General features: G+C 45.9%; 1 protein-coding gene across 2 annotated transcripts in view; it reads right to left on the reverse strand.

Moving 5' to 3' along the window:
* Positions 1–27,190, reverse strand: part of LOC127553006 (gastrula zinc finger protein XlCGF57.1-like) — a 43,803-nt gene that overhangs the window by 3,211 nt on the left and 13,402 nt on the right. The window contains exon 5 of one of the 2 annotated variants that reach the window (XM_051983772.1): positions 24,843–27,016. The exons of the other annotated variant lie outside the window; for it this stretch is intronic. Within the exon in view, the coding sequence (XP_051839732.1) occupies positions 25,530–27,016 (1,487 nt within the window). The 3' untranslated portion in view covers positions 24,843–25,529. Of the gene's footprint in view, positions 1–24,842; positions 27,017–27,190 lie in introns of those variants that run through there. 2 annotated transcript variants of the gene reach the window in all.

Consider the following 27,190-nt stretch of genomic DNA (forward strand, 5'->3'; position numbering starts at 1 on the left):
TAATTATACAGGGCAAATATGGCGGGGACAGAATGATACTCCTGACTGCGATGTCTGTACCACGAGAGCTGTTTCCTCCAACCACCATCAAACCGAGAGCACCAGCCATCTGTGAAGGGGGGTTTCCAGACCTGCACAGGCACATGAACTATCCTGCGAGGGCCCTTGGTCATTCCTTTTACTGCTTGTCCTTTGTCATCAATGTGCATACAGCAGGTGGGCAGGTTTTGTCTCCCACAGACCCCTCCTTCCTCTGCTAACAGATAATCTAAGACTAACCTATGTTCTAGAACCACTTCTCTTGTCTGGGGGGCTTGAGTGACTAACAGATCAAGGGCCTGAGCAGTTTGGTTAGTTGTTACCTCAAGGACTGCCTGCAGCCTAATCAACCGATTTAACACATATGTCGGCGTTCGGTGCCCCCAGCTACCCTCCTGGGCCCATGTTACTGGTCCGTACTCTTATGATTCTCTCTGAAGGCCGGGCATCTCCCCACCCATTGGCATCATTTGTCTGGGTCAAAGAAGTATCAGTGTGGGTTAGGGGGCGGTCGGTACTTCATGTTTCCCTTTCCAAATCTTCGTATAACCGTATCCCCAATTGCTGCCAAAGCTTGATGAGAGAGAAAAATTTAGGTCTAATTATACCTATATAACAAACCCCAGACCAATTTTTGGGTAAATGGGTATAAGCCCCCTCACCACAGATCCAGTAACATCCTTCAGGGCAGGATTATCTTCATACCAGAATATAAAGGGTCCACTTGAAGGTGGAAAATACCTGATATCCCAGGGACCTAAGGCTCTCCTCCTGTATTAGAATTACATCTCCACAGATGACTTTCAACTATCCATTGGCAGGTGCGACCATTTTCCCCAGTTAGATCCTGACGGCTCCAGAAATCATTAAACATTTTTCTGACGGGGCCTTCTCCATTCTCCCACTTCCACTCCATCGAAGTGTAAGTTGAACCTGGTGCTGTGCTATTCAAGGTTACACATATCCATATCTGGGGTCCCTCTGGGTCAGGGATTAAACAGGCAGGTGGCATTTTCCTCACACACTTCTCACTACTATTAGAACGTTGGATACAGCAAACGACTGATCCGTCATAACAAGTTATACTGGTTTGGTTCCATCTATTCCCGTACTTACTGCAGTCTATGGTAACTCCCTTCTCTGGCCCGCGAGTCAACGTCCATGTACATTCGCTTTTCCCATCCGTGGCTCTGTACCAGACTGACTCAGGCAATATCTCCCTAAAACTCTACTGGTCAGGGTCCAGGGATGCTTTTCTTCTGCTGACCAGAAACCTGTTCCGTTGTGTATCACTGACCTGTTGCTCAAGGTCCAGGCCGGAGACAAGGGAACAGGAACCCAGGGCCACTGTGTAAGTTGATCAGGTCCCCCATATATCCAACAGTCAGTCAATAGTCAGCTAGTGGCTATTGTTTGGATCAGGGTTTGAAAGGTATTTTCATACCCACTGTTCTCGAGGTACCAGCACAAAAGGTGTACCCACATAACATCATACATGCATAGACAAGGCACAGGCTCCAACCTTTGGGTTTGGTTCACACCCTATTCTTCCTAATAGCATATAATATCCCTAATTTCTAACAATACAGTTCAACAAAATGTCATCTCCAGGACAAACAAGAAAAGTCCCAAGAGAGTTCCCCAAATGAGACAAGTCAAAAAGATTTTACATGCACAATTCATCAGTCTTTGCTAAGTTTCCTGTAATTTCAGCTGCACTTTCAATGTTCCTGGATCAGTCTCTACTGCCCACTTCTTTGGCGCATTCACGGGACCTTTGACTCAAGTGTGATGTGTCCAACCTTTCTCTTTGGTGCGTATCGCCGTATCTGAAGTCAACAGGATCTGGGAGGGCCCGTCCCATGTCAGGGTCAGTTTGCCCTCCTTCCAGGAGAGAATCAGGACCCAGTCTCTAAGCTAAAACTTGTGCACTGTGAATCTTGAGGGAGGAGTCTGAGCAATAAGCCCTTTAAGTTGTAAAGTTCTCAGATGTTACAGTAAAAAAAAGAAATACTTGGTTCCAAATATTGGGTCCAAGGAGGAATTTTGAATCCCTTTTGGATAAGGGCGACCGTACAATAATTCATAAGGTGATAATCCCGCATCCCTTCGGGGTTTTGTTCTAATTCTTAATAAGAAAAGGGGAAGGCCCTTGGTCCAGGGTGATTGTGTCTCAGCCAATTTAGTCAGTTGCTGTTTAATTTCCTTATCCATCCTTTGCACTTTACCTGATGAGGGAGGATGCCATGGGGTGTGTAAGTTCTATGATATTTCTAGGGCTCAGGCCACAGATCCGAGGATCTTAGGTGTGAAATGGGTGCCTTAGTCTGAATCTACCTGCTCCACCAGCCCATACCCTGCAGCCGAGGGGGAGGCCTCCACCCATGAGGGCAGATGGTCCACTATGACCAACAGGTATTTGAGACGCCCACTAATGGCAGCTCGGTAAAGTCCACCTGAATGCCTTGTAAGGGCCCGATACCAGGGGCCTTCCTCCTTCTTGGACTTGTCATTGGGCCGCCCTATTCATCCTCTGACAACAGGCCACCCGCTGGCCAGTTGCCTGCTATCGTGTACAAGCCGGTGACACAAACAGCACCCCGTCACACAGGCCTCGGACACGCCATTGACTGCCCCGATGTAAATGTGGGAGCACATCTCATACCCGCTGTGGTCAGTAGCTCTCTGCCGTCAGGGAGGAGCCAGGGCCCCTCTTTATCCTCCTGAGCACCAAGGCTTTGGATTTCCTGCTTCTCTTCTGGGGTAAGGGAAGGCGGAGGCATTGGAGGCAGAAATGCCAGAATTAGCACCATCATCTCCTCCTCTTCTCCAGCCCGTTTTGCCTCCTCATCCACAGAGCAATTTCCCCTTGTCTCAAAGGAATCTCCTCTTTGGTGCCCCTGCCCATGAATCATTGCAAGGTTCTTAGGGAACATAAGATTGGTTAAAATTTCAGTGACCAATGCCTTGTGGGCCAGTGCCTTCCCTTTACGGTTTCCATTCTTTCCCTTGAAATAGCCCAGGAAATAAAATTCAAGGCGGCCAGAGTAATTCATAATTTAGAAATAATTTACTGGTAACTGGCCTAGAGGGTGTGCATGGCCAGGAAGGACCTCCAGTAGGATTCTGGCATGGTTCCGGGCCCAACCCAAGTAGGGACAGCCTTAGAAGCATTTCTGTTGGGCTTGTTACATTCTGACATTTAACAGTGACTCCACTTTACAGAACAAAGATAAATGGCAGATGTTTTAACATAGATAGGGATCAGGCTTAGGCGACCGCCCTCACTGACCGGATATCCTTGGGAGCATTGTTGATCTGGCACTTTGAAGTGCAAAAGAAGTCCCCTAATCTAGCTGAGCCCCAGGCCCTTTAACCTCAAACTGAGGGAGGGGAGGGGAGGCCAGTCCTTTGTTCATTTCACTCTCAAGTAATTTACAGGATCTGGTTTCTTTTTCCTTCACTTATACAATGACCTAAATGTTTTACCTCACGTTTCACAAATTGCAATTTGTCTTGAGAAATCCTCAGTCCCTGTGCTCCTCAATAATTTAACAAACTAATAGTGACTTGGACAAGGTCATTCTTTTTCTTCCCTGCCACAAGAGGATCATCTACATACGGTAAGACTTTTAACAGTAAGAAATTTAACCCAGAATGTTCACACAATTCTTACATACCCAAGTAGATGTTCCATAAATTGAATATCATACCAATCATTTTGCTTTTAAAACACCCAATACAAAGAAAAACCCCAAACTACATATTGTCCATAACAGAGACATTTTCAAAAGGACAAAGGCAAAAACTATTATCCTTGGAATCCCTTTAAATAATTGACATCAATGCAGTTAATTAAAACTTCCTATTTTCACATAAAAGCATCTGAAAAGTTTTTAAAAACATCAATTAAACTTTTGAAATAACCCTTTCAAACTATAGATCACATTTCTGATCATATTCCTTAAACAAGAAAACCATTACGTTTCAAAGATACAAGATTCAGTCAATTAACACCTTGTGAGAGCAGCCTGTCACTTCAAAAGCTTAGCCTGCTTCTTCAGTAGTTTGGCTGCAGCTGGAACAAAGGCAACTTCCCACTGCTGCCCTTCCCCCCACTCAATTTCCTGCACAGGAATCCTCAAGATTTAGGCAGTTTATTTCTTTTCTTTTTCCAACTGATTCCTTCATATCATTCAGGCTCTCAATTTGCTCCCACAAATCAACCCTTCATAAATCTCCTGCATTCTCCTCTCCCGTTCCCTTCAGAACCTTTAAGATTCACAATACAGTGAACAGCTCGATAACTCCATAAAGCATAACTCACAATGTTAACAAATGACCCAGTGTGTTTCAGAAGGTACCAAACTGAATCAAACTAAATGCAGCTATTTTTAAAAGTTTTTTTTTTCTTTTCTTTTCCACCACATTTCTTCTAACAGCTGTTAGCATCTTATTCCAGAGCTTTTTATTACCCAGGCCAGGCTAAGCTTGAATTTTATTGCTCTTCAGCCCAGTTTTTCCTTACTTACAAATGAGTACATCAGGTTAAAAAGTTTAAAATCACAAGCACATTGTCAAATAACCAATCCCCAAACTTCTTAACCATTGTTCTTAAAACTTAACAGAGCTTTTAAATCAACAAAACAGACTAAGGGCTTTTCCCAGGATCTCCGCCCCCCCCCCCCAGAAGTTTATTTCACCTTGAATTCCCTCCCGGAATCCAGAGGGAGCTTCTGTAAACTTCCAAGCCGTTTAGTGCATCTTTCTGACTTCACAGAGAATGCCTAGATAGTCCATTCAAACTTAACTTTCTAAACTTTCTAATTCCTTACGAGCTTGCTAACTTTTAACACAAAATGCGAAGCAAACAGACAGACACACAGACACACGCAGAGCTCTATTTCCCCCTTTCCCCTTGAATTCCCCAGCTAACATCCTGACATCCATTTTTGGACTGTGTCTTTCCCATACTTAGTTCCCAAACTAAGTTCAGCAGTTTCCTGGAAGCTTCCCCGGCAGTTCTTTAACACTGCGCCCTGTCACCGTCCAGCACTCAACAAAATTTAACAAGGGCTATTCGCTCCCAAGACTCTGCCAATAAGCCCCCCAAACTGTTCCGAGAGCTTACCGACCCAACACGTGTGGATTCTAAAACTGCGCCTGCCAGTCAGGGCTCTACTTCCTTCCATCTGCAATTCTGCTTTCCACTGAGTATCTCTCTTGAGTCATTGTCTAAGGGGGAGGGAGGCTGTTCACCCAGAGCCAGAGACCATGGAGAAAACTGCTCCGTGGGCGCCTATCCCTGTCCCGGGTGCACAGCCATCTCCCCCCAAGGACCCCATCCCAGAGAGCCCCCAACTGGTTGGGACAAAAAGACCTACCCAAAGTGACTACTCAAGGATGACTCATAGAAAGCAGAATTATTTATTCGAATCCCGAGAAGCGAGAAGCAGACTCCAGCCAGCTCTGTGAGCCGAATTCACAGCAGGAGAGGGCCCTCCCTTGCAAATGTTCTCAATATTTATACATTTCAGACAACGAACCCCCCAAATCCCACCCTCTATGTGGTGTGATTGGTCACATAAGCCTGTACTCCCCTCCTTGGTCAGGGGGATGCAGCAGACAAGGGGATTTACAGCTTCGGCCACATAAGCCCTTCTTTGGACATTGGAATGCAGTCCAGGTCTTACCTAGAAATCACGTGATGGGCCTACAGGCTCGGTCTACTTTGAGCTAACAGTCTCTGATCAATAAGTGCTTAATCTGTAAGTTCTGCCCCTTTCCACACAGGGTGGACGGTAACACTTGCAAAGAAACTGAGGAGAGGACCCGGGATGGAGCTTTGGGGGAGGGCTAAGGAGCTGAGGCTGAAGCTCCTTTCCAGGGCCATGGGGGAGAGGGTCGCGTGAAGAATAAGAAGGGAGGAGGGAATGTGGGAGCCCCAGATCATCCGGGTGGGAGAGAGGGATTTGGGGAGCGGAAGAGGGAAGAGGAGGAAGAGGAAATGGGAGAGGAAGAAAGCGGGAGTAGGAAATGATGGGGCAAAGGAAAAGAGGGGAGGTGTTATGCCACAGTTCCCTTTAACTGTCCTGACTCAGTTTCCCTGCACTAGTTTCCCCTGTCTCAGTTTCTTTAACTGTTCTTTGTCAGCCCCCTAAGTTGTAAACCCCGCCCCCTCTGGTCCATTACTGAGGACCAATTGCTCTAAGGTTGTAAATCGTTAGCCCAAGCAAGATAAACCAGAGAATAGGCCTCCTGACTCTTCCGTCCTCGAGAATTTACAATGTACATTCCAAGCTATCTCACCGACATCTTTATCTCTGGGAATTCAGACATCCTGTCTCTGGGTTTTTGGGGGTTTATGGCCTCTTCCATCCTGACAGTTTTCCCGCGCTTCTCCCCCCTCCCTTTGTTCAGAGAAAAGGTATTTAAGAAGTTGGGGTTCTCCCATTCATCACTGGCGGCTGGACTCCTGGAGATGACCGTCTCCTCCAGCCCTGGGACCAACATGGATTCCGTGGTCCCAGGATACTTGTCTCTGTCTGACTGGGTAACTGAGACCAGAGTCCTGGCCAGTCAATCTTACTCTCCCATGAATAAAATATTAAAAACTCTCTAATCTCTCTCCTGCCTCAGTTTCTCCGGCATTACAAGGGAAGGGAGAAAGGGGGGAGGAGCAGAAAGGAAGGAGGGGAGGGGCGGTGCCACCAGGACCTCTGCCCCACTTCCCAGACCAGACAACTGAGGCAAGGAGAGGAAGCAGAAGCGAGGGAGGGGCGGGGCGGAGGTCTCAGGCACTTCACCTTGTCCCGGACCAGCGCTGCCGCAGCCGCGGGACCGAGATTTTAGTGGTCTCCAGATGGCTTCCAGATAGAGGAAGCACAGTGGCTCACTGGGCCGGGGGCGCACCCGCGGGCTGGCTTCCCGAAGCGGGGCGTCCCCAGGCCCCGGCCCTTCTCCGCGGGCTGCAGTTGGGAACGGGGGAATTCGCCCCTTCCGTATTTTCCTTTCCGCCGGGCCTGGAACTTTGAGCCAATCAGAGGCGCCGAAGCTGCCGATGTCCCGCCCCCGAGGCGCCCCTCCAGCGCCCCGCCTTCACTCCTGGCAGTTTTGGGGGGACTCTAGCTCTCGCGGTTTTGTTCAGCGATTCTCCGGGTGGTCCGAGGCTGAGTCACTAGACGAGGGGTGAAGAGAGGGGCGGTGAGGACGGCCCCAAGGCGTGAGGGGGCGGGGCCACAGGGCCACGCCCCAGAAAATTTCTATGCCGGGCAGTTCAGGGATACAACTGTCCTAGAACTTCAGTAGCCGAGACGTAATAACCCCGCGTACGCAGCAATGCCATTGGTACGTAGTAACCTCGCTGATACGTAATAGTCCCTTTGACGCGTAAGAACGCCGCTGACACGTGGTACACTAGGGGGTTTGTGGTTGAGCCCCTAAAGCTCCAGGCCCGACGGGACTCACACTCTCGGAAGCGCGGCCCTGTTCCGCTTAACGCGCTGACGCTCGCCGACAGCCATCAAGTCCCCGCCCCCGCCAAGGCTGATTCACGGGATTAGGGGACAGAGGCGGACAGAAAGGGACGCGGGTGCGAGACCCAGCTGAGCCCGGCTCCCCTCCCCTCCCCCACTTTCCCTCCCGCCTCTCCAGGAAACCCCCCGGGCGCCGCTTCTGGCTCCGGACTTCAGGTTCAGGCTTTCCCCTCGCCAGCAAACCGCGGCCTCGGCCTTTCCCACACCGACCCTCCCCCCGCATCTCAAACAAGCGTCATCCTGTAGTTGCAGCGCCCCCCCGGGGTGGGAGGAGAATAGGCAGGTCCTGCCGCCCTCCCCATCCCCCGGCCGCATCCTTTCTGCTGCATTTCCTTCCATTTGTTCTTCGGGGCCACTGCAGCCTCCGCAAGGGCGGCTCTTGACGTCAGGAAAAGCAGCCCCTGACCCGGGAGCAGAGGGACCATTTCCAAAGCGCTGTTGGATCGGGGCAGTAACGGGGAGCCACGGGCGGGCACTGAAGAGTGGGGTGACCTAAGCAGAACCGGATCTAAGGAGGTCGTGGTCACGGCTGGGGGAGGGAGGGCTCCGGGGGAGACCGAGGCCCGAGCACTGGGGGAAGGAGAGTCATAGCAGACCATGAGCATCCAACAAAAACCCATTTGCGATTCCGGGGGTCCTTCCCTGAGCCCTCGGGACCGGTCCCTGCCTCGGAAGAGCCGCTCACCCCGCTGGGGAAGAGGGCGTCCCCCCGAAGGTGCTCAGAGACCGCGCGCCCCGTCCCAGCTCTCCCTCCTGCTCAGCCTCGGCCTGGAGCCTTTTGTAGTGGGAGAATTTCCCAGAGGGCGTAGCTGCTCTCCATGGCATTCTGTTCCCATTAAAGGAGCTTGACACAGGGCTCAGAACTCAAGGTAAAAGGCAGGGAAGCACTCAGCGCGGTTTCACTCCATTGGAGACTGGGAAAGCTCCAGATTATTATAATTCCATATAGTCATGTTGTAAAAGAAGAAACAGACCAAAGTAAAAAAAGGCACGAAAAAAAAGAAAGTGAAAATATACTTGAGTTGTAAACAGAGAAATATCAGTTTTTCTCTGGGAATATTTTTCATCACAAATCCTTTGAAATTGTCTTTGTACAAAAACTTTTCAATTTGATATAATCAAAATTTTCTATTTTGTGATCAATAATGGCCTCTAGTTCTTCTTTGGTCACAAATTCCTTCCTCCTCCACAAGTCTGAGAGATAAACTCTCCTATGTTCTTCTAATTTATGATCTCATTCTCTTTGCCTGGATCATCAACTCATTTTGACCTTATCTTGGTGTATGGTGTTAAATGTGGTTCAATGCCTAGTTTCTGACATAGTCATTTCCAATTGAAATTGTCTTTGAAGGATATGGACAATTCTTAGACAAGAGAAATTGAAACTATTTCTAGCTATATGAAAAGATGCTCCAAGTCATTAGTAATCAGAGAAATGCAAATTAAAACAATTCTGAGATACCCACTATACACCTGTCAGATTGGCCAGAATGACAGGGAAAGATAATGCAGAATATTGGAGGGGATGTGGAAAAACAGGGACACTGATACATTGTTGGTGGAATTGTGAACACATCCAGCCATTCTGGAGAGCAATTTGGAACTATGCTCAAAAAGTTATCAAATTGTGCATCCCCTTTGATCCAGCAGTTTTTCTACTGGGCTTATATCCCAAAGAAATCTTAAAAAAGGGAAAAGGACCTGTATGTGCACAAATGTTTGTGGCAGGTCTCTTTGTAGTGGCCAGAAACTGGAAACTGAGTGGATGCCCATCAATTAGAGAATGACTGAATAAACTGTGGTATATGAATGTTATGGAATATTATTGTTCGGTAATAAATGACCAGCAGGATGATTTCAGAGAAGCCTGGAGAGACTTACATGAACTGATGCAGAGTGAAATGAGCAGGACCAGGAGATCATTATACATTTCAACAACAATACTATATGATGATCAATTCTGATGGACGTGGTTCTCTTCAGCAATGAGATGAACCAAATCAGTTCCAATAGAGCAGTAATGAACTGAACCAGCTACACCCAGGGTAAGAACTCTGGGAGATGACTAGGAATCATTACATAGCATCCCCAATCCCTCTATTTTTGTCCAACTGCATTTTTGATTTCCTTCACAGATTGAGTACAGCAAAATAACTGTTTGGACATGTATACTTATATTGTATTTAATTTATACTTGAACATAATTAACATGTATTGGTCAACCTGCCATCTGGGGAAGGGGATAGGGGGAAGGAGGGGAAAAATTGGAACAAAAGATTTGGCAATTGTCAAGGCTGAAAAATTACCCAGGCATATAACTTGTAAATTTAAAAAAACTATAATTAAAAGAGAAAAAAAAAAGAAATTGTCTTTGAATACAGTATGGAAACTAGCCAAAACTCTGAAAAGGTACACTTGAATCACAGCATGGTGCTTATGGCTTTGTATGCTTTGTATGGTGAAGGTTGGAAAGGCAGAAACAAAGCAAGAATGCAAATGGAGGATTTTATCTATGATCATGGCACACAGGAAGGGCTCAAACCACTGGGACCTGGTGACTGAAAGGTCTCAGATGCTCTGAGGTTTGAGAACTTTGGAGAAAGGGCCTGTCTGCACTCTAGAACCTAGGACACCTGTCAGGAAGAGGATGGTTCCACTCATCTGGGGGCGCCTAATGGCAACATAGGGGCCAAGATGGCCCTTTTCTCCCTTGCATGGGGCCTGTGGGGTCCCTGAAGACTGAACCAGAAAGGAACAAGGAGCCACAAAAAAGGTTGGTCTTTTGCCCCTTCCAGCTCTAAAATCTCCCTCTGCTATGGAAAAGGGGTCAGGGGAGAGGATAGTGTGAAGATGAATAAGAAGGGAGGGAATGTGGGAGCTCAAGATCATCCATGTCAGAGGGAGGGATTTGGGGAGCGGAAGGGGAAAGAGGAGAAAGAGTGTTTGGCTCAGAATGATAAGTGGTCATCATTTATGAAAAAAAGCTGGAGAGATCTCTAGGAGCAAAGCAAAAGTTTATTGTACATTCTCGAGAGAAGGGGATATCCCTCTCTTCCAGCAAGCAATAGGAAGGAGGAGGCATATGTTTGACACTTTAGTTCCTAAGATAAATACCCCTCCCACCATTACTGACCATCAACCTCACTGGGTGAGGGTCTCACATTCTAAATGTAGGAACTACCCAAGAAGTTGAACTTGGCCAATAAGTGCATAGTTGCCCATGTCTGATTGAAGTAGGGAGAAAATGAAGTCATGGGAGGAGAGCAGGAAGGGGACTTAGGTATGTCCTTGAGTCAATGCGCAAGGATCTTCAGGCCTCTATTCCAAGCGAAGGAGATGAAGCCTTACTCGATTTTCAGAACTGTCTTGAGGGATATCACCTCATCTCGTTCAGTCCCCTCTTCTTTGTACCGCGAGATCTCTTCAATGTGTTCTACCATAACTTCACATTCCCTAATTCCTCATCCCCTTCTGGCTCCTGTCAGTCTTCCTGGGGCACTGGCTCCCACCCTTGTCTTTTTAGCACCAACAATCTAACAGACCCTTCAGCTTTCCCTTCCCACCTAATCATTTTGAATAATGAGTTTTGGACTTGTCTAGTTATCAGTCAGATCCCGTGCCATAGCTGTCTGTCTCTACAACTGCTTGAAGTCTAATTGTCCTGTTCAACATAAATATTGGGGTCCTACATCCCCAACTTCCATTTGGAGCCCAGGTGGCTGGCCCATACTCTTTAACGATTCTATCTGGGGCCTGTATCCCCCCAACCATTTGCATCTCCAGGCTGGGTAATGGAGGTATCTAAACTCCATTTCCCTCTTCCCAAATCATCACACAACTGAATCCCTAAAGATTCGTCTGCCTGTTGAGGAAGAAGGAAAAAGCTTGGCTTTGTTACTTCAATATAACAGGTCCTGGCCGATTAAGACATAGGTGACTACACTGCGAGGTCAAGGTGAAATTCCTAGGGGGAAATACACCAGCCCCCAAATAGGCAAAGAGGCCTGAAGTGATGTAGAAAAGTAAGAAGAGCATTACAGACACTACAATGCACTGGGAGCAGAGACTGTTCCCATTCAGTGGAGGCCCCTTCCTCAATCGTGATTTGAGGTCTCCCTTATCTTCCACTACCCACTCCCACAAAGGTGGGGTCCTCAGGTGTTCTGGTATGGTGGGTCCAGCCTCGTTACTGGGTCTCGATCGCAGGGTCTGAGGTCAGTATCAGCTGGGAGGGTCAGTCCCAGCACAGAGTAACTTCTCATCCTTCCAGGATTGGATCAACACCCAATCTCCAACCTGAATTCTATGAACAGGGAAACCTAGAGGAGGAGTCTGAGCTGTTAACCCTTTTATTGTAGCTCTGGTAAATGTTGTACCAATGATTTAACGTATCTCTTAGGAAATACATCCTTTGGCGCTAAAATAGGGTCCCAGCTTCCCATATGATGAGCCTGGAAAGGATGAACGTACAATAATCCATCAGGTGAAAGCCCAGCATCTCTATGTGCCTTGGTCCTGGTTCTGACCAGAGCGAGAGGAAGGCACTGAGTCCGGGGCAGTTGGGTCTCTAAAGATAATTTGGTCAGTTTTACTTCTTGATTCCTCCTTCCTACTTTCCAGAAGAGGGAGGATGCCAAGGAGTGAGGAGATCCCGAGTAACTTCTAAGACCCCAATCAGGTTCTGCAATACTTGAGCCAAAAACTGTGCTCCCTGATCCGGGTCTGTCCTCTCCGCTTCTCTATATCTGGGAGCAACTTGTTCTAATGAGACTCACTTAACTGTCCAGGCAGGAGCCCGGGTTCAGGGGAATGCCTCCACCCAGGAGGTCAGATGATGCTCTAGGACCAGCAAGTATTTGAGGCTCCCCCTGGTGGCAGCTCAGTGAAGTCCACGCGGGTGCTTGGGAATGGTCTGGTTCCCGGAGGTCGCCCCCCCTCCCGGGACCCGGCTTTGAGCAGCCTTGTTAGTCCTTCCACAGACGAGCCGCCGGCCACCACTAGTCAGGCCATGGTACGTAAGGCGGGGGAAACATGGCCTGTGAGCCCAGCATCACGCAGTTGGGGCAGCCCAGTGACTGCCCTGGTGCAGCTGCTGAAGGGCCTGCCTCACACTTGCTTTGGTCACTACCTCTCTGCCATCAGCTAAGAGCCCTGGTCCTTCCGGTTCTCAGCTGCTCCCGGAGTCGAGGGCTTCTCTTTTGCCTCCTGGGTAAGACTGGGAGAGGGCAGACTAGGGAGGACAGGTACCAAGGCCATGAGGGAAGGAATCTCCTGGTCTCCGGCTCCCTCGGCCTCCTCATCTGCTCATCCACTTCCCCTTGCCTCAAAAGCATCCCCCTCTGCCGTCCCTTACCCTGTGACCGCTCCGCTGCGAGCAGCCAGAATGGTTCCCAGCGCCTCTGACTAACGTGGGGGGGACCAGTTCTTCACCCTTATTATCTGCAAACCCTCCTTCTTCCCAGAGTTTCCAAATACATGCACCGCACCCCAGGCTAGTTTCCAAGTGGGGAATAGATTCCCATTCAGTCCCTCCATAACTTGCTTGATTGAAGACATACAGTGCCGAGGTGGAGCTGACCAGTGGGCAGGTGGACTGCCCTTGGCCACAGTGGAAGTTTTGTCTCCATCCACAACAGCAAATCCATTTTCCTTTTCCCATCTACCTTCCTAGAAGAGCCATCCATAAACCAATTTGCTCCCCCAGGTATTGGGGATTCCTGTAAATCCTCTCTTTCTTTTGTGTGGAAACCAATGAACTCTAAGCAACAATGTTCCTCTCCGGGGGATGGTTCTGTTCCAGGGGACAGAAAGGAGGCAGGAGGAAGATGGAAGGAAAGCCCCTGGTCTTCTCTGCCCCTCTCATTTGAGCAAGAACTCCCAGAGCCAGCCCTCCCTCAACACTGACAAACAGGTGCAAAGGTTTTTCCAAGGGGGAGAAAGTAAAAAAGGCCTTAATTCCTGCTCTCTCTTGGTCCCACAAGATGGAACTGGGGCTTTCCTCCAGCAGGTGCTTACACAAGGCTTTGCTGATAGCAGCATAAGAACCCACCCATGCCCCAAAATGTCCTGCTAACCCCAGAAATCTGTGCAGCTCGCTCTTTGGCTTAGCTGTGGCCATATTCCCTCCATTGTGGCAGACCGATCCCTTGCTGCCTTCACTAATCAAGTGCCCTAAATATCTCATTCCCTCTCCACAAAGTGCAATTCCTCCTTTGATGCTCCGAACCCCAATGCTCCCAGGAAATAGAATAGATCCATGCTCCACCTACTGGTGTGTTCCCTTGTCTCCCCCACTACTAGCAGCTCATCTCCATACTGCAACACCCAAGTTCCCATTACTGCTGGAAATCTCCCATGCAATGGTCAAGGATTCCACCACACAAATTCGGAGACTCAGTAGAGCCTCGGGGCAGGAGGCACCACCTCATTTGCTGCTTCCTCCCAGTCTCTGGATCATCCCATTGGAAAGCAAAGGGGTTTCTACTATTCTCCTCTAAAGGGGCAGCTCCAGAATGCATCCTTCAGATCCAATACACTGAAACACTCAGCAGAACTAGGAATCTGGCCCAGGATGGTACATGGGTCCGGAACCACGGGGTGGGAAGTGAACATGACTTTGTTAATCTCCCTTAGATCCTGAACTAACCTGCATTTCCCATCCTTCTTCGTGGCAGGAATTAGGGGTGTGCTGAAAGATGAAAAACAGGGTTCTATTAATCCATTTCTCAATGAGCCATGTATCACAGGCTGCAAACCTCTCCTTCTAGTGAAATCGGGCTTTGTTTGACTCTTATCCCCTTCACTAGGGGCTTTCAATGTGATTTTTATAGGGGGACTGTGTCTGCTCTGCCTGGATTGACAGGTCCTGCCCAACCTCAGACTTTGTCCTAGTCTGTCCTTCATTCATTAGGGCCATTCTACTGCGGTATATGCTGGGCCCATGTGGAATCAACATAATTTCTAGTTTAGCTATTAAATCTCTCCCCAGCAAGTTACTCCAGCTTCTGAGGAGCAGAAATCTGCCCGATGTCTCCCTTTTCCCGTATACAAGCAAATGTTCTCCTTTAACCCAGAAATCACCAGGGTCTCCTTAGATAATTTAACCCCCTCAGGCAAACAGGTCCCAAGATCTAGATGCCCCCGTGTCTACTAAGAATCTCCTGGTGGGGTCTCACCCTTATATTTACCAAGGGTTCCAGGTGGGAGTCTTTCAGGGCCCCCTGACTCCCCTAATCTTTATCAAGCTTAACAAGGGAACATATCTGCTGTTCCAGCCCCTGCCGGGGACAGTCTGTTTGTATATGCCCTACTTTTGGACATCCCCAACATCTCAAAGGCTTTCTGTTGTCAGCAACAGCAAGCCTCCTGTTCCTTCCTCAATATCTCAGTCTCCTTTCCTTGGGGCTTTGTCCTGTGGGGTTTTTCTGCATCCTTTGCAATTCCCTGCACAGTCTGGATGTGCTTTTGTTTCTCATCATCCCTCCAAACACGCCCCTTCGGGGCCTCCTCCAATAGACAGGAAAGGCTCTTATTATTCCATATTGTGATCCCAATTCGGATCTACTAAAGGGCATTTCTGTCAGCAGGGACTGCTCCTGCCCCTGGAGGGAGTCTGCTGTCCCACCCCTTCACAGCTGCTCCTCAAGGAGTCCCCTCTCCTCTTGTGAGAAGAGAGAATTCAAAACAGACATGAGTTCTCCCCAGGTGAAAAGATTAGGCCCCAGAAATGGATCAAATTGTTCTGCCAGCCCGGTGGGATCTTCTGTTAGGGGGCTCCTTTCCTTCTTAAAGGTCCTGACTTCTGTGGCACCCAGGGGAGCATTCACATATTCCCTGAGCTCAGAGAACTTCTCTTAAAGAGACACAATTTGGGACTTGGGGTTTGGGGCTGTGGAAGAGGGTAACTTTGGATATCCCTTTGAACTTGCTCTTATTCTTCCTCAGGAAAGCAGAAGGCCCTTTGTGGGCCTGGGTGGGGTTAACTGAATTAAGGCCCGTGTCCTCAGGGCCCCCGAGGGGCTGCTGGAATTAAGTCCTTCCCCTTTCAGGTCAGGAGGCCAAGGCTTCCAGAGGAAGGAGGAGCCAGAGGTAACAATGGGTCCCATGGCTAATCCCCTCTACACCATTTTCACTTTGATTCTTACTCAACTTTATGGGGCCAAAGAACCAGAGTCCAGTACATGTGATGAGCAGATTCTTGACTATTGACAACCAAATTTCGTTTTTGGCGCACCCAGTCTAAGGCAGCCACACTTAGGCCAAATAGAGCCTCCACCCACGCTGTTGCTAACCCAGACAAAACAATACCTGAGCAGCTTTCTCCTGCTTTTCCTTTATGTTTTGGCACTTTGTTCCAGTTACTTATCTCCCAAGGGACTATCTCTCGGCAATTTCTAATTCCTTTTTTCTCTTCATTTTTCTCCCAAAGGGATGGCCGGGATCCATTGAATTTGGATGGAATCTAAATTCCAAAACGCCCAAACATGTCAATTGTCACCACTAAACCTCAGTCACCCAAGAAGGCCGATGCTGTCCTGCCCAGAGCGCCCCTCCAGAGTCTGTAACCGGACTCAAGGGGCTCACAGGGGGCTTACCGCTTTCAATAATCCCTAATGCAAACACCCCTCCCCCACTGACCATGGTCCTCACTGGCTGAGGGTCTCACATTCTAAACTACCCAAGAAATTGAACTGGCCAATAAGTGCATAGTTGCCCGTGTCTGACTGAAGTAGGGAGAAAATGATGACATGGGAGAAGAGCAGGAAGGGACTTAGATAAGCCCTTGAGTCAATGCGCAAGGACCTTCAGGCCTACTCCAACCCAAGGAGATGAATTCTTGCTCCATTTCCACAACTGTCTTGAGAGATTTCACCTCATCTTGTTCAAGAGGAAATGGGAGAGGAAGAAAGCGCGAGTAGGGGAAAAGGAAGGAGCAAAAAAAGAGAGGGGAAGGGAAGGGAGAAAGAAGGGGAGAGGAGCAGAAAGGAAGGAGGGAAGGGGCGGTCCCCTCTGGATGGGGGAGGCTCTGCCCCATTTCACAGACTACACTACTGAGTCAAGGAGAGGGGGCGGGGGTCCCACTCACCTCGTCTCGGACCCAAGACCAGGGCTGCACACGTTAGGACAGAGACGTGAGTGGGCCCCAGTAGGCCCCCGGATAGAGGATCTAGAGCAACTTCCGCGTCAGCATTGTCGCTCACTGTGCCGGGGGCGCACCCATCGGCTGGCTTCCGGAGGCGGGGTGTTCTCGGACCCCGGCCCTTCTCCGTGGGCTGCAGTTGAGGAAAAGGCTGTTGGCAGCTTTCACACACACGCTCTTTTCCCGCCGCGCCTGCAGAGGCCGCCGCTGCGGCGTCCCCGTCACGCTTCGAGGCAGTCGCGCTCGCGTGGTTTGGTCAGTGGTTCTCGGGGTGGCCCGAGCTGAGTCACGAGGGGAGGGGGGAGAAGGGAGGGGCGGGGAGGGCGGCCCCCAGGAGTGAAGGGGCGGGGCCATGGGCCCACGCGCCCAGGAATTTTCTGTAAGGGGCAGTTAAGGGACACAAATGTGTCCGATGACCTTCAGTAGCACAGAGACAACCCAGTGCACGTAATAACGCCATTGACTCACAATAGCCCCCTTGATACATAATAACCCCATTGACCCAACAGAGCCATTGGTACATAGTACATTAGGGAGTATTTGGTCTTAAGTGGAGGGTGGACCGGATCCCAACGGCCTGGGCACTGCCAAGCTCATGACCTTTTTAGTTTGCTAAGACCACTAAGAGTCCTGCTTCAGTGAAGCGCCTGAGTGACCTTGTAGCAGGGGATGCTTACACCACTAAGGCCTCTGTTATGTTATGGAAGTTATGCATTAACTTTCTCAGTATTTTTTCCAAATTACATTTTTAAATCATTTCTAAAAAATTGAGGTTCTCAATGGTCACTTTTCTTCCCTTATCCCCCCATCCCCACTGAAGATGGTAAGCAATTAATAGGTTGTATATGTACAATCATGAATGTAAAACATGATTCCATATTAGTCATGTTGTAAAAGAAGAAACAGATCAAAAGGAAAAAAAGGCACAAAAAGAAGTGAAAAATAATATACTTCAGTTTTAAAGAGAAAAATATGAGTTTTTCTCTGGAAATATAACATTTTTTTATGAATCGTTTGATATTGTGTTGTAATACTGTATAGCAGAGAATAGCTGACATGTCACCATACAATATTATTGTTACTGTTTACAGTTTACAATGTTCTAGTTTTGCTCACATCACCTTCAGTTCTTGTGAGTGTAGGATTTTCTGGAATCTGCATGCTCATCATTTGTTACACTACAAATAGTATTCCTTTGCATCTATATACTCTATGTTAAGTCATTTCCCAATTGATGGGCATCCTTTCAATTTCCAATTCGTGGCCACCATTAAAAAAAAAAAACTGATATGTGTGTGTGTGTATGGATGAATAGATCCTTTCCCTTTTTAGTTTTGTAAATCACTCTGGGAGACAGAGCACAGCAGGTATTGCAGGAAGGATACGCACAGTTTTATAGTTCTTTGGGCATAGTTCCAAATTGCTTTCCTGAAGGGTTGGCTCAATTAACAACTCTACCTACAATGCATTAGTATCCCAATTTTCCTACATCCCCAGAATATGTTTCCTTTTTTTAAAAGATTAATAGTTTATTCTCCCACAATTACATGTAAAAAAAAATTTAACTTTTTTGGGGGTATTTTTTTTTTAATTTGAGTTTCAAATTCTCTACCCCTTTCTTCCCTCTCCCTCCCTCCCCCCCATTCCTTTGAGAAAACAAGTAATTTGATAGAGGTTTTGTATGTGCCATCCTGCAAAACATATTTCTGTGTTAGTGATGTTGTGAAAGAAAACTGCCAAGAAAAAGAAAAGATATGCTTCAGTCTGCATTCAGACTCCATCACTTCCTTCATTGGATAAAAATAGCATTTTTCATCATGAGTCCTTCAGAATTGTCTTGGATCATTCACTATTGACCATTTGTTTATACTGTTGTACTGGTTCAGTTCATTTCAATTCTCATCAGTTCATGTCTTTCCAAGTATATAGCATCGTGTTCCTCTCTTCTGATATCATAATAGTATTTCATCATAATCAAATACAATAACTTGTTCATTCATTCTCCAATGAATGGGCATCCTCTCAGTTTCATAGTATAAACAAATTAGAAGAACATAGAATAATTTGCTCCTTTGTGACCAAATAAGAACTAGAGATCATTATTGATCATACAATAGATAATTTTGATTATATTAAAAAGTTTTTGTACAAACAAAACTAATGCAGGCAAGATTAGAAGGGAAACAATAAACTGGGAGACATTTTTACATCCAAAAAAGCTGATAAAGGCCTCATTTCTAAAATTTGAGTCAGGAAACTGACTCAAATTTAAACTACTTAAAACCATTCTCCAATTGATAAATGGTCAAAGGATATGAACAGACAATTTTCAGATGATGAAATTGAAACTATTACCACTCATATGGAAGTGTTCCAAATCACTATTGATCAGAGAAATGCAAATTAAGACTACTCTGAGACACCACTACACACCTGTCAGATTGGCTAAGATGACAGGAAAAAATAATGATGAATGCTGGAGAGGGGATGTGGGAAACCTGGGACACTGATACATTGTTGGTGGAGTTATGAACGGATCCAGCCACTGTAGAGAACAATTTGTAACTATGCTCAAAAAGTTATCAAACTGTGCATACCCTTTGAGCCAGCAGTATTTCTACTGGGCTTCTATCCCAAAGAAAGCGTAAAGGACAGAAAAGGACCCACAAGTGCAAAACTGTTGGTGGCAGTCCTTTCTGTAGTGGCAAAAATCTGGAAACTGAGTGGATGCCCATCAGCTGGGGGATGGCTGAATAAATCATGGTATATAAATGTTATGGAATAGTATTGTTCTGTAAGAAATGACCAACAGGATGAATACAGAGAGGATTGGCAAGACTTACATGAACTGATGCCAAGTGAAAAGAGCAGATAGGAGATCATTATATGCAACAAAAAGACAATGACAATAAATTCTGATGGCTGTGGCTCTCTTCAGCATTGAGATGATTCAAACCACTTCCACTTGTGCAGTGACAAAGAGAACTATCTACACCCAGAGAGAGAACCATGGGAACAGAGTGTGGAACACAACATAGCATTCTCTTTCTTTCTTTTATTTGCTTGCATTGTTTTTTCTCTCCATTTTTCTTTTTCTTCCTTCTTGATTGATTTTTCTTGTGCAACAAGATAACTGTAGAAATATGTACATATATTGGATCTAACATGTACTTCAACATGTAACATGTATTGGACTACCTGCCAGCAAGGGGCAGGGGTGGGAGAAATCAGGGGAAAATTTGGAACAAAAGGTTTTGCAAGGTCAATGTTGGAAAAAGTATCCATGCATATGCTTTGTAAATAAAAAGCTTCAATATCCAGGCACTGTCAGGATTCCTTTTACTGGACTAAGGGGCTTATACATCACCCAGGATTCGCTACTGTCTGTGCCCTTCTACAGACTCAGAATTTTCAGTTACAACAAATTGAGAAATTCTTGAATGCTATAGATAAGGTCACTTACCTTGGCAGTTTACTTTTCAGGGAGACATATAGAGCTGATGAAATTAAGGAACCCTAGCCAGTTCAGTGTTTATGAGGCTCCAAAGGAAAGTAAAAGACAAGAGTTCTTAGACTTCCTACCAAACTAAAGCAGTTGGGTAATGTGGTGGATAGAGCACTGATCCTGGGATCAGGAAAATTCATTTTCATGAGTTCCAATCTGGCCTCAAACACTTAATAGCTGTGTGACCCTGGACAAGTCACTTAATGCTGCTTGCTTCAGTTGCCTCATCTGTAACATTGACTGAAGAAGGGAATAATAAACCACTCCGGTAGCTTTGCCAAAAAAACCCCATCAGGATCACCAAGAGCTAGACAGCTCAATGGCAGCAACAATAAAAACCAAGCTGAAGAGAAATGTTTTCCTAAAACACTATTTTATAGAGAACATTCACAAGGCAAGTACTCACACAGTGGTCAAAAGAACCAATACAAAGACAATCTCAAGGTCTCCCTGAAAAACCCTGGAATTGATGGTGAGACATGAGGCACTGAAAAAGGACTGACCAGCATGTTGTGTCCACTTCAAAAAAGACATCATGCTCTCTGGGAAAACAGAGCTTCAGTAGCCCAGAAGGGAAGTGAGGTGTGCAAATATAGCGAAATTTCCACTCCAGATGTTCATAGGACTATTTAAGTCTGACTTGTGGTAGAAACTTTCAAGCTCATATAGATCTGCTGAGAAAAATATGGGAGAGAAGAGGTGTTGGACTGAACAACAAAGTGAAGGTCTACAGAGCCTTTGTGCTGACCTCAGGGTTGTAGCCTGTGAAACCTGGACAGTATACCAGCGCCATGCCCAGAAAGGGAATCGCTTCCATGGAATTGTCTTAAGAAGATTCTGAAGATCACCTGGACTATAACAGACCAGACCTGAGGTCCTTTTTCAAACTAAACTGCCAAGCTTTCCAACCCTACTCTATAGAGCACAGCTCCATGGCAGGAACAGGTTGTTTGAATGACAAGTTTATGCTTGCCAAAGAGATCATTTTATGGAGAAGTCCCACAAGATATACACTCACAAGGTCAGAAAAGGTGACACAAGGGCACTCTCAAGGTCTCTCAAGAACTTTAGAATGTCAATTCTATGCCCTGGGAGACAGTGAGACAGGACTGCCCAGCATGGTGTGCCCTCATCAGGGACAGTGCTATGCTCTATAATGAAAACAGAAGTGAATTAGCTCAGAAGAAACACAAGATGCACAAAGTTAAATGAGCCCCCCAAATGTTCTTTGGGACTCTATGTATCTAATCTGTGGAAAAGCATTCTGAGCACAGGGTGGTCCCGCAATCAGCCAACTGTAACTGGACTCTAACATGTACTGTCCTTTTAGTCCTTTCAGAGAATAAAGGACACTGAGTGAAAACACTGGCAATGAGGTTTTTTTTTTTTTTTTTTTTGACCTTTTCAAGCAATTTGGGGTCTCTTGGATAACTTTTGGGTGCTATTAATAGTTCAATTTTTTTTTTATGACTATAAAGCAAGCTGTAACATAGGACAAAAATCTGGTCTAAACCCAAGTTGTCAAGCAGAAAAAGAAGGTCACAAAGTTGCTGATAAACTACAAGATGATCTGTGAAGGAGACCTGTGGATGGTCTGGAAAACACATTGTCTTGTGTCTATATTATGTAAACTGTAGGTCAATATCATGTAGAATTGTAGAACTGTATGTGTGTTTGCAAAAGAAAAGCTGCCAGTTTGTGAGCAAGGACATAAAAGTTGCATTGATTTAGAAAGGATTTTAGTCCCTTGCATGGGCTATCTGCACACACGTATTCAGTCTACATGTATCCATTCTGGAAAATGTTGGTAACAATCTATAAACTTCTACTTGAGATAACTTCTGCCTCCCGATTTATGTAACTGAACAGTCAAATCTACTAGACAAGAAAGAAGGAATGGATAATGTGGGGAGCTGAGACAGAAGTGGAGGAGGAAGTGGAAGAGAGAGCTCAACTGGAGACATCTGGGACTAGAAGAAAATGGCAGTGGGACACAAGGGAAATGACATATTGAGGTGAAATTGAGTCTCTTTGAATAAGTTCATGCCAGAAGCCCCCAGTTACTCTATTAAAGGCATAAGGCAATTTTAGGAGAACACCTTGTCCACCATTAAAAACATTTCTACTCAGGGGCCAGTTGGCCTAAGGTTCATGAATCATCTGCACACCTAGACACAAGCCTGCTGCCCCATCTCCTTCAGCATCTGTGGCTTTCCTATTTACTTCCAGGGATCACACTGGGTTTGGAACCTGTAAATCATGTGCAGTGAAAACAATAAAGTACTAACAATAGGAATCCCCTTGAATTTGATCCTAGACCTTTGTTCTTCTGGGGGAAATGGAATTGTTTGGAAGGAAAAGAGGGTGGTGGGACTGTTCTATAATGTGTCCCGAGGAAGTGGGGGATGGCTTATAGAGCAGGACTGGGCTCAGAAAAGGGGCTTGCCCTGATTTCTGGTTACCTATTGCAGAGGGCGACACATAATGGGGAACCCTGGGTGAAGTATAAGACTCTTTAGTCCAGTAAAAGGAATCCTGCTGAAAGGGTCTGGTTCGGTTCCCCAACTCCATTAAGAGCTCTCGGCCTTCTTGAGAAGGACTGTGACAACCTGTGTTGTAATTAGAGAGATATCAAGTGGCAAAGAGACATCTACACACAATAGCAAGTTGTTTGTACGGTCCTACATGTGCAGCATGCTATAGTTATGTAAGGATATTAGGATATGTAAGGCTGAGAGAATTTGAAATAAAGACTCCATGTTTGACCATAAACCAGAGTCCCATCCTTTCACTCCTCTTCTAAGAGCAATGATTCAGTTGGTCCCAAGATCCTGCAGAGCTAGTTCAGGCATTGCAATCTACAAGTGAAGTTAAGAAGAGAATCTCAGCGTTGAGAGAAAGGAGGATGGGAGATATGACCTCAAATTCAACACCATCAAACTGAAAGTCTTTTGCTCTATAAAAGAAATACCTTTCCAATGTGAACCAGTTACAAAAGAATAAGAAATCTCTGGCCATATGATAACTGTTCAACATTCAGTGCACTCCACATCATTGGGTTGGGGCTCAAATGAGATCATGTGAAGGGTTATAGGCACAATATAGAATCAGCTACATGCTGATTCCAAATCAATCTCCAGTGTTCTTTCTCCTATATTCCCCTTCATTCCAGGAAGGCTGGTGGGGAAGAATAATGGAAGATGGCCGACATGTTAAGGAGCCTAATTGAAGGAACAGAACATATCCAGGCCTCAAAAGAAAATTTTAGGTTCATGAGGCATAAGATGCCTCCAAGTGTTTGAAGACTGATCATGGAAAGGAAGAAGAGGAAGAATTGATCAAGATGGCAAAGGGTAGATTTCAAGATGACAGAAGAAAATCTTCCAACAATTAAGAGCTGATCTAAAATGGAATGAGGTGAGGTAAAATGGAGGTGGGGAGGTATCCCTCACTGAGCCTTTAAGTGGAAGCTGACATTGTGTAGGGGATTCTGAAGCTGGGATTCCCTTTCTAGTACAGATTAAGCTAGATGCCTTTTGAAGTATCTTATAATCCTCCAAGATTGGTTACTTCTTAAGAACAGTCATTTGTGTCATGTTGGGCTGGTGGGGCCAGTGAAACTGCAAGTCTATAGAAGAGACCTCATGAAGGGGAATTTCTGCCCTGTAAAAGGGCTGGATCTGATGCGTTTGCAGTGTCCTTGCATCGCTGGTATTGTTATACATCTCTAATACTCGGTTATTGGGATAGGGTAGTGGAAGTGGGAAAGCAAGGGGATTCCCAAGTAACTCATGGCCAATGATAGGATTAAGAGATAATCACTGAGGAAAAAGTATACAGGAAGGGTCCAATTCATTATGGTTTGGTGATTGAACAGCTGTTGTGTAATGATAGAGAACAATGGAGAAATGGCCTGCCTATATGACAACTCCAGATACTATCACAGGAAAAGAGGAAGGGGCTGGAGCCTTGTGGGGAGGAACACAGGGAACAGATCAATTCTAGTAATCTGCTCCCCATTGATAGTGTCACCCTTGACTTTACACACTCATTAGCTAAGTCTCCTTTCTGCCTCCATTGATCGCCTCACAGACCCCCTTCCATTCTGCTATTTTATGTAGACAGTCCTGTTCACTCACCTGAACTTTGTAAGTCTCTTACTATTCAAATCTCCAGGCCCAAATCTCTGCCCACTCCAGTTCATCCTCTTCAAGTCACTGAAGTGATTTTCCTATAGCACAGGTACAACTGTCCCACACTACTGCCCCTCTACTTGAAATTCTAGTGCTCCCTATTTCTTCTACGATCAAATATTTGACTTTCAATGCTCAAATCTACTTTAAAAGCCATCCCTGTATGAGTCTGAAAAGGTCATTTACTTATCTGGGCATGGTTTCCTCATCTGCAAAACAAGGGGACTAGACTCCAGGAACTCCTTTCAACATCTAGGTCCATGATTTTATAATAATAACATGGGGGCCCAGCCAACGAGAGCCCCTTCCTTCTGGGCAAACAACGATGAAATAAAACAAGATGATCTCAAAAAGGAAAATGGGGAAGCAAAATGTCAACATCCTAAGGAACATGGAGTCATCTTCTATATTGACTTAGACAACCAGGAGACTAACATCTTTTGTTTTATTGTGTACTTATTTTCATAAATATTTCCAAATTATATTTTAATCTGGATCAGCCCACTAGTGTTTTTCTTCCATGATTAAATTAACAAGGTTTTTCTCCATCATGAGTTCTAGAGTATTGAAGATGTGCTTTCATCAGAGGGACTTCTTTCCCCCATTAATTATATTCCTAGGATTTCTCTCTGTCATGTATTCTCTGATATCAGGAAAGCCCTGAATTCAGGGTGTAGGCTATCCTCTATTCAGTGCATTTGGAGTGTTTCTCTCCCGTGTGAATTCTCTGATGTTGAGTCAATGCCATGCTACAGAAAAAGGCTTTCCCACCATTATTGCATTTGAAAGGTTTCTCTACAGGGTGAATGCTGAAGTGTTGTGTAAGATCTGATTTCCGGCAAAAGATCTTCCCACATTCAGTGCATTCATATGGTCTCTCTCCAGTGTGAATACTGCTGTGATTAGTAAGATCAGACTTCTGAGAGAACAGCTTCCCGCACATGCTGCATTGATGAGGTTTTAGTTCCATGTGAGTTCTCTGGGGCTGAGTCAGGCTGGAGCTAGATCAGAATGTCTTCCCACACTCACTACACTCATAAGGTCTCTCTCCATTTGAGTTCTCTGATGTATAATCAATGCTATGCTCCACAGAAAGGCTTTCTCCCATTCATTGCATTTTAAAAGGCTTCCTTTGCAGTATGAGTGTTGCAGTGCTTTCTGAGTAAGTGTTTCAGGCGGAAGGTCTTCCCACATTCAGCGCATTCATGTGGTTTCTCTCCAGTATGAATAGTGCTGTGAGTGTTGAGAGCAGACTTCTGAGTGAACGCCATTCCACATACGCTGCACTGATGAGGTTTTACTCCTGCATGAGTTTTCTGGTGCACCCTCAGGCTGGAGTTTGATCGAAATGATTTCCCACACTCACTACATTCATAGGGTCTCTCTCCCGTGTGAGTTCTCTGATGTATAGTCAGAGTTGTGTTGCAAAGAAAGGCTTTCCCACATTCGGTGCATTTGTAGGGTTTCTCTCCAGTGTGAGTTCTCTGATGGCGCATCAGCCTTCGGCGCCATGGAAACATTTTCCCACATTCGGTGCATTCATAGGGTTTCTCTCCGGTATGAATTCTCTGATGTCGAATCAGACTTGGGTGCACAGAAAAGGCTTTCCCACAGTCATTGCATTTAAAAGGTTTTTCTCCAGTGTGAATCCTACAATGATGTATGAGATCTATCTTCTGGTAAAAGGCCTTTCCACAATCACTGCATTTGAACGGTTTCTCTCCAGTGTGAATTCTGTAGTGCTGGGTAAGATATGCTTTCTTCCGAAAGAACTTTCCACATTGACTGCATTCATATGGTTTGTCAAAAGTATGAACACTACTATGATCAGCAAGATTAGACTTCTGAGAGAACGCCTTCCCACATACACTGCACTGATAAGGTTTTAGTCCCATATGACTGATCCAATGCTCATTCAGGGTGGAGCTTGATCGGAATGTCTTGCCACATTTACTACATTCATAGGGTCTTTCTCCAGTGTGAGTTCTCAGATGTCGAATCAGAGTGGAACGCAAAGAAAAGGCTTTCCCACAATCACTGCATTTAAAAGGTTTTTCTCCAGTGTGACTCCTACGATGCTCTATGAGAGTTCTCTTGTGGAGGAAGGCCTTTCCGCAGTCACTGCATTTGAAATGTTTCTTTCCAGTGTGAATTCTGTAGTGCTGTGTAAGGTTTCCTTGCTTCCAGAAGACCTTTCCACATTCACTGCATTGATAGGTTTGTTTTTGACTCTTAATACTGGAATGTTGAGTCAGATCTGCCTTCTGACAGGATGGCTTCTCACATGGAGTCAATTCAGAGCACTCTTTTCCCACATGAGATCTCTGCTGTAGAGTAAGGACTGGCTTTGGCCTGGAGGTTTGGCTGTATGTACAGGATTCAGAGGCTCTGACTTCAACAATAGCTTCTGTTTGGATTTCTTTTCCTCGTCTAAAATGTTTCTTTTCATTATTTTGCTCTTTCTTGAACTTGCCATAATACTGCCAGGCTTTTCCTACCTCAGAGGTGCAAGGGCTATCCCATAAGGATGTCATTTGGGATAAGTCTTTCATAGAAACACTTAACTTTGGAGTGGACTCTTTGGTCTGAGGCCTAGTGCCCCCATCTGAAAGGAAAAGCAGAAATGCTTTTTCATTGGCTGGATAAGCTTTCCTGTACACTTCACTTTCCCCAATATTCCATGTGTTATTAGCACTAGAAACATTTTCCCACATGAACTGAAATCAATCCTGATGATTTCCACAATTTCTTTGAATTCACCAGGCCTATTCTTTCATAT

Source organism: Antechinus flavipes, chromosome 1 (assembly GCF_016432865.1).
Source record: "Antechinus flavipes isolate AdamAnt ecotype Samford, QLD, Australia chromosome 1, AdamAnt_v2, whole genome shotgun sequence".
Taxonomy (NCBI): Eukaryota; Metazoa; Chordata; class Mammalia; order Dasyuromorphia; family Dasyuridae; genus Antechinus; species Antechinus flavipes.